Here is a 13,551-nt window from a genome sequence, read left to right on the forward strand (position 1 = left end):
TATTATTGAGAGTTTTCTTAATAAAAATGTTCTCAATGTTGTGTAAACAAAAACGTCCATTAAGAATTTCCCTTTCTCTAAGTCAAGTCTTGACAAAACATAGCCGTTGAGCTATAACATAAATTGGATTGCTGTGGACCTCAATCAGATTCCAGTCCCAATTAGTCTGAACAATGGAATTTACATAACTGTTTATTTACTGTGTTCCCATCCATTCAGTGGGATGACGTTTTTTTTGGAAATAATGACTGGATTAAGACCACAGTCATTTCCCTGATTTTTCTGTTTTAAAACATTAAAGTATAGTGAAAAGCTTAGTAAAAAGAAAAAAAACCCACCTAAAATAGAAGTTTGTGGAAAATTAAATGGAATAATACATGGAATAATAAACCCAATACAACTAGTTTCACAAATCCATATACCTTTGACTTCAGGCAGGCAGTAGTTCTTTGTTGCTTTGTTCTCAGGGGTTTGGGCATGCAAAAATGATTCATAATTATTAAAATGGAGTGTAATGAGTTTATCTGCAATGCGAATACATCTCCGCATTGCTTTTAAAATTGGAAACCTTTGGAAGCCTTGGGACCAGACTTTATGTTCCATCTGAGAATGTGGGATGGCAAAACTTATATAAAATTTCTGCTTCCAGAAAAGAAATATATATGCATCCATGTATTTGCAACCGCCAAAATGACCACTGTGATACCAAAATCATCTTAGTTCTGATGCAGGTAGAAGTGCTGGCAAATATAAAAGGACTTTTGAATAAAATCTTATTGGTAGTCTTGAATTGAGTAGAATAGATCTAACTAATCAATGGTAATGTGGTAAGTCAGCACTTGGGATGATTCTATTAAATCAGTGGATCTGTACTAGTTGGAACTAGCAATTGGATTTAGGCCTTCAACTCCTGCTCACACAATAATAAGACTTTATTTGTAACCCTCCTTATCTCCCCAAGACTCATGGCAGTTTCCATCTAAATTGGCAAACATTCAATGCCATAATAAAACAGACAACAACAAATAATCAAAACAATAAATAAAACAAGATTAATATAATCTTATAATAACTAATAACAATAAGTTTGCCAGGAGCTATTCTAGATGATTCTAGATGTGAGTATATAACTTTCAAAAATAAGTTTGCAGTAGCCTTACACACTCTAGATGTGAGTTCATAACTTCCAAAAATACTCTTAGGGGAACTGAAGAGTCCCCCATTCCAAATCTGATAAATGTACATTAAGTGAAATCCGTAGACATTGGCTTCTAGCCAGTATGTTTAGAATCACATAATGAACCATTCATGAGTCATTGGCACCCTCCTTTAGTAATACATGTCCTAAAAGGTTGGGATTATTTATTGCCTTGTTGATTAACCTTTGAGTCAGTCCATTAGGATGTTGATCGTTTAGGTGTTAAACCACCCTTTGGTTTATATGGTGAAATCTAATGTTAGGGTTTGACGATCTTTTTTTTTTATGATCTGAGCAATGGCAAAAATGTGTGATGCCTGAATTTCCTTTGAAGTGTGTAAATATTTTTGGTGTTATACTATTGCTGTGTCTTCAACCTTCTGATGTTAGTAAGTGTTAAAAATCTTTGTTACCAGTATTATGATGCTGAACCTATTTATTTGGTGTTTCAGAATGATGGACCTAATTTCAAAGCAGTATACATCATGATGGCAAATAATTTAATAAGTTAGCAAGTTTTACTAACAGCTTTTGGGCCAAAAACAAATCTTAAAAAACCTCCACATATGGAGAATATCTCATTAGGCCTTATTGTTGCAAGGTTGTCATCTTGCGAATGACTGAGGCGAAGGGCGTTTTGTGAGCAGACAGAGGCATATAGTAATAATCATTTGAAACTCCATGTCCCTCACTTTCAAGTGGTAAGAGTTTCATTCATGGATACTTCATGGTTGCAGAGATATAGTGATTGTAAATTGGGTCCATCTTTTTTAAACAACCTGTATATTTTACTTTTGATAGTTCTTTTCATAATACAGTAGAGTCTCACTTATCCAACACTTACTTATGTTCTGGATTATCCAACACATTTTTGTAGTCAATGATTTAAAAACATGATATTTTGGTGCTAAATTCATAGATACAGTAATTACTACATAGCATTACTGCATATTGAACTACTTTTTCTGTCAAATTTGTTGTATAACATGATGTTTTGGTGCTTAATTTGTAAAATCATAACCTAATTTGATGCTTAATAGGCTTTTCCTTAATCCCTCCTTATTATCCAACATATTCACTTATCCAACGTTCTACCGGCCCGTTTATGTTGGATAAGTGAGACTCTACTATATATTGAAAACTGTGATCCTTTGAGAATCACTCTGTAAACTATAGTTCCTTAAGTTGAAAATGAGAGGTAGTATGAGCCCAGCTTTTGCAGCTAGAGAAGCAACTGGTTGTTTATATATGTTTATAGATATACTGTTTATAAATGTAGTTAGGGGTCTATACAAGCCACAGTTCAGGCTTCCAGGACTGCATCAAGATTAAGATGAAGATTGTGTAGCAACATAGTGCTTTTTCATCTCCTCCCTGGAGACCTTAGTAGCATCTTCCCCTTATTTTCAGAGGGTGTCTCAAACTACTGGGGCAAAAATCATGCATTTTTATATGACTCATGGATAAGTTGGGGTCATTCTGTGGAAAAGAGAATGCACAAATGTTGCCTTGGCCACAACTTTCCCTTCTAGGCATTCAAAAAGGCTAGAATCAGCAACATGGCAGAGAGAGTGGAGGAGGTTGGTGCTTTTTTAATGGTTTCCCAGAGCAGACTAAGCTCTTGCTTTCCACCACTCTTCTCAGAAAAAGGAATGATACTTTTTTGAGTTAAGGTACATTACTCACGTTGACTCATAGATATAAGTTGACCCAGGTTTTCAAAGTTTATTTTTGACTGGAATTTCGGGACTTATGCATGAGTATATAGGGCATGCTTTATAAATATGGGACAAGGAGAGTGTTCAGTCATGTGTGAATTGTTCTCCTCACCCATAAGTGGTATATTCCAGGCAGACCTTTATCACAGGATTGGTGATACATTGTTCAGCACTGCTACTGTTTGTACGTTGTTTAAAACAGTCACTCCTAATTAGGATGTTGACTTGAAGTATATAAACTAAGAGTATAATGCTTATTCATACTGCTTTCCAGTCTTAAATTTTTAGAGTTCTTAGACGCCTGTGATTCATTTCATTTTTACATATGGACAAATTAAGTTTCTCAGATTGGATTGGAGCTTTTATGCCTTATGCAATTTGGGATTAAAGAATTAGTGGAATATACTGTATTTGAAATTAGCTGGATGGAGAGAGAAATGGCTAGTGCCTGTGTGAATAATTTTCATTTTTTAATATATGCTATATGCAGTGTGCCATTATATTGTGAAGAAGTGAATATTTGCCCTTGCCTACCCACATTGCGGGGAAGCTAGAAACCTTGACTATTTTTGACACTTCTTGTTTATATGTTCTTGGATGTTCTAGTTTGTGTCCATGCTATTAAAGGTTGGAAATTGAGCTTGCCAATAGTTGACGAAATTTAGAACTGTTTGGCCATTGCTCTCAAGGTTCAGTATGTACTATGAGACTTTGCCAAAATCACAAAAGAAAGATATGTAGGATATTGTGAGTCATCATGGCACGGAAGTCCAGCAGTGGCTGGGATTCAGAAGTTGATGGAGGATACAGTTCACTTTAGCCCATAAATGACAGTGCTTGAGTTCTCTGTGGTTGTAGCATCATTAGTAATCTCTTTGGCATTGAGACTATCCACCAGAAACTCCACTATCCTGGGTTCAGTGCCTTAGTGCCAATGGCATGTTTAGCAGGAGTTGCTAGGGAGAAGATGGACGGACAGGCTTTAAATCAGTGACCTTTCCCTTTAAGACTTGCATTTCTCGCTGGTCTGGGAGAGATGGAGTTTCTGGGAATCTGGGAGGAGTCTGTTTGGGCCAAAAAATATAAAAGCTGAGCTGTCAGCCTTGGAGGAGAAAAGTTGTTATTTGGAGCTAGCCTTGGTGCTGCAATTTTTTGCAATGTGGACTCTTCTCATATGAGTATGGCACAGAATCATTTTGGAGAGCAATCTACATATACCAAAAGAGAGGAAGGGTTTTCTTCAAGTACACTTTGGAAAGAGACCTTAGGATCAGCTGTGTCTTCCTCTCCTCTTTGTGAGGATAGGGAAATACACAAATAATTTCTGCAAGGAAACACAATAGGATCTCTTCATTTCGTAGTCTATTCAGTTTGTGTTTTTGTCCTTTTCTGTATCATAATATTTTCTTTCTCTTAATATCTTCTTGGAAGAAGTTCCAGAGAGGAAGTGGTTACCCTATCAACAGGGGCTAAGATATACAGTATAGTATTTTTTTGTTTTATGACAGTAATTGCTGTCAGAGTTGAATTCCTTAACTAGCTTGACCTGGTTAACGGACATATTTCAGACTGATTATGATAAATCAAAAGTATATTAACATTACTATTGAGAGAAGATTGGTGCTATTGTAAATTTCTGAACCTATTTTACAGCCACTGGGGTCACAATAATTGTTGAGGAACAGATAGATAGCTTAAAACACAGTCACTAAAATCTTCTGTCTGCAGTAAACTGGTATACCGTTAATATCTTACATCTCTTTTTAGTGGATCAAAATATCAAAAATGTTTGCGTACTTAAAATGAAGAATTTCTTTCAACAGTAGATAGGATGATTAGTCAGCTTCCTTAATGTCCTAAAGTTTCTTGCCAGCAAAGGACTGGACTTAGTAATAAAGTTTCTGATACCTAATTGTTTAGTGAATTATTGCTTGAACAGAATTCAGAGACATAGCTGTATCTGTCTGGAATATCAGAGACTGAGTTGGTAGCATAAGCTTTTGTAGATCGTCTACTTCCTCAGATGCAATTATAGAATTAATGCACTTTGATGCCACTTTAACTGCCACTGTTCAATGCTGCGGAATCAAGGGAGTTGCAATTTTACAAGGCATTTAGCTTTCTTTGCCAATGAGTGCTGGTGACTCATCAAACTACGAATCCCAGGATTCTATGGCATTGAGCTTTGGCAGTTAAAATGGTGTCAGACTGCATTTATTTATTTATTTCGTGTCAAAAGCATTGTGCAACAAATACATTTCAAATAATGGAAATTAAAAAAAAAAAGGAAATCACAAGCAACTAAATAGTTTTGGACCAAAAACGGGCAACAGCAACCGCATTGTCTGTAGCTTTAAACAACTCCTCCTCCGTACATGAGGCAGGGCATTGTGGGCAAGCATACATATGCTGAGTTGTTTGTTCAGCTCCACAGTCACACAAGGTGGAGGATTCCTCCAGGTAGTGCCACCTTGCCAAGTTGTCTTTTGATCTGCCCACTCCACTTCTGAGTCAGTTCAGGGACTTCCAAGTTGCCCATTCTTGGTTTGCCCCTGGAGGAAGGCTGCATTATTCTATAGTATAGATGTACTGTTAATCTACAAAAGCGTATGCTACCAACTTTATTCTCTCAATCTCTGTGATCCCCTTGTGTACTGATATTGTTTGGAGAGAGAGCAGAAAGCTTCTCTAGTGACTTCCTTGTATCTAGATTACCCAGTGGTTGTGTTTAGACAATTTGGTGTTCATAATTTTATACTTTTGGAGAGAAGTAGTATTTCTTTACTTTTAGCAAGGATCTAGCTTGTGAATACAAAACTTTGACTTTTGCAAAATACAGGAAGGCACCTCCTTCCATGTTTGGTGGACCTGTATGGGGTGGTAAATTTTTTTGGAAAAAGGTGACCAAGGAAACCAACAAAATGATTACTAAGAAGATTAAGAAAAACCCTGAAATTTGCTTACTGGGTTTGTTCCATGAGTGAATTGCCAAGGATAATGTAGAAATTTGCCAATATAGTTATGTGGCAGCGAGAATCATTATAGCAAAATCTTGGAAAGGGGGAAAAGAACTTATTAAGGACTGGAGAAGAAAAGTAGTAGAGTATATCCAAATGGCCAAGATCTCCAACAGCTTAAGGGGAGGAAACAAAGATGAATTTGCTAGAAAATGGAGACTGGCCTTTGGGTATTTAAAGAAGAAAACAAAAATAGATGTGAACTAGTCAAACGGGTGATTTATTACTGATAAGGACAGATTTTTGTTAGATACTAGTTTATTTGGTATGGTGTTGGAAGTCGTGGGTGGTGATTCACGGGTGAGATGGGAAGGTGTTGGGACAGGGGAAATAATACTTGTATTTTGATTGTTGAATCTCGAAGATTGTATGTCGTTGCTGTTGTTATTTCTCATATATGACAATAAAATCTATTCAAAAAAAGAAAATACTTCCTATGTTATTTCTGCTTCTGGAACAAATTTGCCTATTAAATCTATCAAGCTTTTTTAACTGGAGAAAAAAAAACTTATTCAAGTAAACGGTAAAAGCTGTTTCTGAAGAACATGACCTTGCAGTACTGTGTTTTGTATAAAAGTGATACACTGAAACATCTCCCAATTTTAACTGTTGGCCGCTATGTTCTTTGTTATTGACTTATATCCATTTGCTACTCCCAACTGTTGATAGTGCCATTGGATCAATTTCAAAATGGGAAAACAACACTTGGAATCTTCTTGATTCAGTGGGGCTGGTAATTGAATTTAGGCAACCATAATTCTTTCTTTGTGTACATGATTTGTTTTGATCTTTCTACTACTTTTGTGCTTTTATGAAGTCTTCCATATCAATCAAGTCACAGAGGTCCTGATTTGGTACTTTGATATCTCACTGCAAAGGAGCAAAATTAAGACTGGAGTAGTAGAGTGTTTAAAATGACTAAATCCACATGGGTCATTTCACAATTGTGTTCCATAGAAAGCAGTCTCCTCATAGTTAATAATAATAATAATAATAATAATAATAATAATAATAATAATAATAATATCTCCCCGAGGGGACTCAGGATGGTTTGCCTCAAGCAGCAATCATATCTCTTGAGCATGGACTCACTAAGGAATTAGAATTTGGTTTCATTTTATCCTCTTTAAAAAATGAATTGAGTTCTAAAGAATGTGGGGCAAGCATAATACATGTTCTGACTTCTTATGTACTTTCCTTAAGTTTACATGTATCGTGCTAATTATTTACTTAAATAGACAAGATAACTTTCTTTTGCAAGCATCTGATTATGCCAAATTGCCATTTGTATAGTTTTGTCCAAGTTACAAGCATTTGATTATCAGCCATAGACTTGTAGAAGCTGTTATGATGAGTTCTCAAATAGCTTTCTTTGGGATCAGCTCTTATACCTTGAGATCTTAAGTTGCTAATTAAAATTGAAATAAATAGATGCAGTTGAATACTCTTTCACAGAGAATTCCAGTGGCTTTACATTTTTAGTTGTGAAACTTTAGTGCGTTTAGATTTTTATTTAAACACTTGTTTCCAACCCCTGTTCTTATTAATTTGTTTTTTTTTTAATTTGAAAGGGATTCACATTTATTGTCCTAATTGAAAATATGTCTTAGGAGAGCCTTAATTTATTCTGGAAAAAGACTGTGAATTGGCCTGGCTGTTTCTACTGAACTCTTAGAATTGATACAGTCAGTCTGTAAAACAGAAATGGGAAAACATACGAACTGTAACTCCGTATGGTCCTGCAGTTGGACAACTGAGAAGGGCTTGCATTTGTATGTGGAGAGTCACACATCCCTGATTACTGCTATAAAAGTCAACTTAATGTTGCAAACCTGTGTACACCTATTTGGGAAAAAGTTCAGTTGAACTCTGTGAGATATAGTTTCTGAATGGACAGGCAAAGGATTGCACTGTAGATAATACAGTCTTTATTTGCTACCTCCAAGCTTTCAAGGCATGTTAATTAGACTGAAGCAAACAAGCACAGAAATTTTACTTGCAAATTGTTTCAGATTCCACCATTCAAACCAAAAACATGTTCTTATGTAGTTTTAGCTTGAGTTTCAGATTGAGGGATGTTGGGAGTGCCCTGGTTTTTTTGCTTCTTTTCCATAGCCAAGAAAGTATCGTCTGGGGATGCTGGAGGAGAGGATAGTTCCGGTGGGATCAAAGGCTCGAAAATCAAAGAACACTATTGGCTGCTTGGCTGACAGGTGTAAAACAGGAGTACCCATCAATATGGTTTGGTGGAACAGAGTCACAGAAAACAATTTACAGGTAAAATTATTTTTTCTAGTCATTTTAATTAATTTTGATTACTATTTTTATTTTTTGGAAAATTATGAAGTCAAGATTCATGTAGTGAGGCTGGATTTTGCCCAAAATTTCCATGGATGAAATTAAGACTTGCCAGTGAAACTGGATATCTAATGAACTACTTATTTCTCAAGTGTTTTATGTATCTCGTGATTTGAGTGGCAAATCACCCTATACAAAATGTTCTTTTTTTCAAATTAGATATTTTATAGCCATTAATTCAGAAGGAAGTTGCTAGTGACTTAAATTTCCTGTTTAACAAATTCAGTTTGCCTGAAATGCTTCACAGAAACCAAATAGGAGTGGCCTTTCAGAACTCCAAATATTACTCAACCTAGCAAAATAGTGCACAATGGCCACTTATAGGCCAGTGTACAATAGAATCATCTGGTTAGCACAAGTAATGAACACAAACACACACAAAGAGAAGGTTAACATGATTTCCGGTTGGAAGAATCTTTGTCCACATTTATTAGTAATAATAATAATAATAATAATAATAATCTTGATTTATATCCCGCCCCCTCTCCCCAAGGGGACTCGAATTGGCTTACAATAGAGAAAACAGTATAAAATAGCAATAAACATGTAACAATTAAATCAAATGGCAAATAAAACAAAACATAATAAGAAAAGTAAATGACAATACATTTTAAAAAATAACTCAAATAACATAATCCATAAATAAAATAGGTAATAATTATGTCATATAATACAATTTATTAGTAGATTTTGGCAACAGTTTTCCTTTGTATAATATCTTATGTCTAAAACAGTAATACTAATAGTAATTGAACTGGCATGTTCTGTCCTATGATTAGCAACTGAACATATATATTTTGGATTACAGCCAGTATGTCAGGGATGCTAGGAGTGGTAGTACAGCAACATCTGGAAAGATCATATCCTATATACTCATATATAAGTCTAGAAATGTTAGTCAAAAAAGCAACCCCCCAAATGTGTTAGCTTTTCCATGGATCAGTGTACTCTAATGCTTATTTTAAAAGGAACCATCCCCTTTTCTGAGTAGAGTGGCAGAAGGTGGAAGCTTAGTCTGTCTTGGGAGAACCTAAAAGAAGCACCAATCCATCTACTCTCTCCATGGCAGTGTCGCTTTTGGGTTTTTTAATGCTTGGGTGAGGAAATGGTGGTGGAGATGGCTGGCCCCATGGGTCATCATGGATGCTTTCCCCTCTACACAGAACAACTCTTGAATTATGAATGAGTCATATCAAAATCCATAATTTTGTCCCTCAAGTGTGCCCTTCATATATACATAAGGTCGACTTATACATGAGTGTATATTATATGCTTTCTCTGTAAAGCAAGAAATCAGATGAGAATGAAAAACTCACAAAATTAGCATTTGAATGGAAGCTGTTCTTGCCAAGTGATAACTCCCAGTGATTCCAGAGCAGCAACATTCTGAATGGCAATTGTAATAGTGTTAGTCACAAAATGATTTTTTAGGCAGAGAAAATGCCATTTGTTATCTTTATATTCCCCTAACAAAGAGAGAAACATTTGTGTATTCCACAAGAGTAATCATAAACTTCTGATGCTTGGAAGAAAACAAAATAGGAAATACTTGAATCATGGAATATTCTTGAGATTTTGGTTTTTAATCTGATATTCAATCTTCATTTTGAATAGAAGAGGTGTATTAACAGACCTTGTGGAGGATATGGGGATAGAATTACTTTCTTCATGTTGTTTTCCAAGTGTTACATTTTGCATTTCACTGCATAAATTCCTACTTCTGCAATTTTACTAGCAGATAAAGTTTCACCCACTCAGCTCTGCAGTAAGCATAAGTAGTATAAAAGGCAAAATAAAGTTTTTAAAGCTGAAGACCTTATAAGAAGAAAATCTGGCTGCTGGGAATGGAGAATAATACACTATTTATCACTGTATACATATCTGTTTCTGTTGTTGAAGGAGCAACAGTGTTTTGACTTTCTTTGTATAAATTTTTAAGCAGTTTTCTTCTGTGGTGGCAGGGATTTTTCACAAATGTATCTTGTAAGTTATAGTGTTGCATAAGTGAGGGTGTGGTGAAGTCCGTCCCCCCCCCCCCCCCTTTAATGACTTGACCTACATAAATGTGTGCTTTGGCAGATCTCTTGGTTGGAATGACCTGATTTCATTTCAGGAGTGATTAGAAGTTGAATGTATCTTTTGTGGAATACTACACCAGAACAAGGGATAGATAAATATATATAGAGAGAGGGGATAAATTATGCACTGATATAGTTTTGATTTTTGTGTGTATTTGGCAATAATTGTGTCTTTGCTAAGCACAATGTCTTTCTGTTAGACTTTCAGCATTCCTTATTAGGCTCTTTGAGAAATATAGAGATATGCAAACAATATACACTATGTAGCCTGAAGAGCTTAAAACGAATTTGCAGCAAAACATGTCCTATTCATGTTTATGTGTATTTTTCTTTCCGGTAGCACATGCTTGTGTCTGCATATATGAGCTCAGATTGCAGTTTGTACTTTATTGTTGCACATAACGGCAGGAACTCAATAACATACACCAACATAATTGTACTTTGGGGGGCATTGTGCAAAAAGGTATCCAGTTCCCTTGCTCCAGCAGCTCTGTCCCTCAACTGCAGCAGTGCAATTAGGCATGTTCCTGTTGCCTTCATGCACATTGATGGAGGAAGATTGAGGCTTGCACTGGGGATGGCTGTTGTGTCTTCTTCAGGGCCCAAGGACAATGGGAGGGCACCAGAGACTCCCCCACGCCAGCTGATGAGTAGAAGCGGGATAAGTAGTGGTGTCTTCGCCTTCCCCTGCAGTATTTGTATATTGATGGAGACATAAATTCCCAGTGTTTTCATAAGATCTTGGACAAAATATAAATGAATTTTGTAGCACTCTTTCTGTTTACATCAAAGATGGATAAGGGATGATAAAAAGTAGCAGGTGGTCAAGCCAGACTATGGAGCATGTGAGGTTTTTGTGTGTGTGTTTAGATTTTAAGAAATCAATTTGTTACAATGTGTGTTTAAGCAGATACAAACTAATATTGTATGAATAAATTTGATCAGATTTAGAACAGGTAAGGATTAAATTGTTACAAAAAACCTTGGTTCTTGGTTTCCTTAGTGTGCATTTGTGTGTGCAGGAGGTATGCCTAGTAAAAGTCCATTCATTTTACAAGTCACAGAGCTTTTATCCAAGAAGTTCTTCATTTCTAATGCCAGTTCTTGTAGCCATTCCTGAAACAAAACAGCTTGTAAGGAAAAAGAGGCATAGTCTCACTGTTAGTACGAATTCTTTACTATGAGACTTGGCCTCAGCATGAATATAGCAGCATTACATCTTCACATCTGTGCAAAACTGGAGATATTGAAAATTGACCTGAAAAAAAGAATGAGGTAATGTAAAAGAATCTCAATCTGATAGTGCTTCTTCAACCCTATGGACCAATCATCCAGAACCTAATGACCCCTATATGTGCTGAGCTGCAACTCTTATAATCTCCAGCAATCATTGTCATCGACAGTGATGACTCAATAGGATGCACTCTGTCATCAAATTATCAGGAGCACATCTAGTTGGGAAGGCAGGGGCTCTATATATTATGGCCTAGCCTTCTCATCTCCTTTTCATGTCCACCTCTCTTCCCCACCTATAGTGCACACAGACTATGCACTCCACAGTCAGTGAGTGCTGGATGACAACTGTCTCACATATGGGCAGTCATTCCTTAAATTTCACTTTATTATAGAAATTCTGATTTGTGGATTTTTTCATGATCCTCTTGCTTGAATCTTTAGCCATCTCCTAGAATATTGAAAATCCCAGCCTTATTTTGATGAGAGGCAAAGGGTAGAAGAGAAGTTACTTGTCTCTGCTATAATGCGTTTCGGCCCTAGCTATTCTGAGAAATGAGTTGTGAATATGGTGATATAAGAGGTATCTGTGAAGGTTATTGTATTCTTCCACTCATTTCTCTTTTACATTGCAGGCTAGGACTGTGGCTTACTTGGTGTTCTGTTTATAAGGCTAGTGAAAGCTGAGCACATGCTTTGGTTGGGTTTTGTTCAACTGATTTAGGAGCTCTCATCTACATATTTTTTCATTATATTTGAATGGCTGCCATTTACTGTCCATGTGGGTGGATTGCTACTTTCTCCCCACTTTCATTTGGTGGAAAGTGAGTTTAATTTCTTCTCAAAACCTTTGTTGTTTTAGATAACTTGTTGGTGATGTTATGATGCTTCAATGAATGTTAATGGCTTCAAGCAGTTTGGCAGAACATGTGTGATCCCATTTTGTTTTATCAAAGGGCTAAGCTGTGTGTTTTTTTAAAATCCTATATCGTTCCTTTTATTTTTAGAAAAATTGCTGATGCTTTGGATCAGATATTTATCAGATCTCTTTTTTTTTCTTTCTGACTTGTCAATCTGCTTTGTCATTTTAGAAATAAATACAACAGAGCTTATTAAGGTACAATATTGTAATTCCTATTCAGGTGTAAGTCACATTGAGTTCACGGTAAATAGGCAGAACTATAGTAGTAATATTGCCTAGTAGTAAGAAATCTAGCATTCATATTGTATTTGAAATATTTGTTTGACATACGTTAAGATGATTTTTAAAATAATTATGTACAGTAGAGTAAAGCAAAAATGTTAGTGTCTTTGGAAACAAAATCTAGAAAAGTTCTTATGATATTCTTTTGTTTAACAAAATGTTCTGGTTGTTGCTGTTGTTATGATAGAATAAATCTGCTAGTTAAAAGAGACTAGAAGTGTCTGTTGTAGAAAGTTAGAAAGAAATTTTTGGATTCTTTAAACATTTGCTAGATATGTCTAGTCCACCCATTTTAAGTATGATAACTAATTTGGGATCTTTACCAAATTATGTGTTTTTCTAGTGTATTAAACAATACAGTATTTCTAGTGTATTAAACAGTACAGTATTTTCTGCAGCTTCTTTAGGATATCTCTTATCCTGCTGCTCCATTACGATGATTTTTATGATGAATGAATATATTGAATTGTGTAAGATTCTGTATTTGTGTTTAATAGAAAGCTGCCATATAAAGCTTTTGGAGAGAGAGAAAATAAGTTTAGTAAAACATGCATGGTCTGGCAGGGTTCCTTTAATTGGATAATAGTCTTAATCATAATCAATCAAGTGATTTTTTTTCTTTTAGTGCTCATTCTAAATAACACAAATCTATCTTTCTTCCTCCCCCTGCCCCACAAAAAAGGTTCAGACATTTGAAACAAACAAAATGACTGTAGGAATAAAACTTTAAAAAGTTTTTTTATTT

At 35.6% G+C, this 13,551-nt stretch overlaps 1 protein-coding gene across 3 annotated transcripts in view; it reads left to right on the forward strand.

Moving 5' to 3' along the window:
* Nucleotides 1-13,551, forward strand: part of pan3 (poly(A) specific ribonuclease subunit PAN3) — a 77,299-nt gene that overhangs the window by 24,057 nt on the left and 39,691 nt on the right. For 2 of the 3 annotated variants that reach the window (XM_062974680.1, XM_008107959.3), the window contains exon 5: nt 8,049-8,210. The exons of the other annotated variant lie outside the window; for it this stretch is intronic. In XM_062974680.1, the coding sequence (XP_062830750.1) occupies nt 8,049-8,210 (162 nt within the window). The remainder of the gene's footprint in view (nt 1-8,048; nt 8,211-13,551) is intronic. 3 annotated transcript variants of the gene reach the window in all.

The sequence above is a fragment of the Anolis carolinensis genome, chromosome 3 (genome assembly GCF_035594765.1).
Source record: "Anolis carolinensis isolate JA03-04 chromosome 3, rAnoCar3.1.pri, whole genome shotgun sequence".
Lineage (NCBI taxonomy): Eukaryota > Metazoa > Chordata > Lepidosauria > Squamata > Dactyloidae > Anolis > Anolis carolinensis.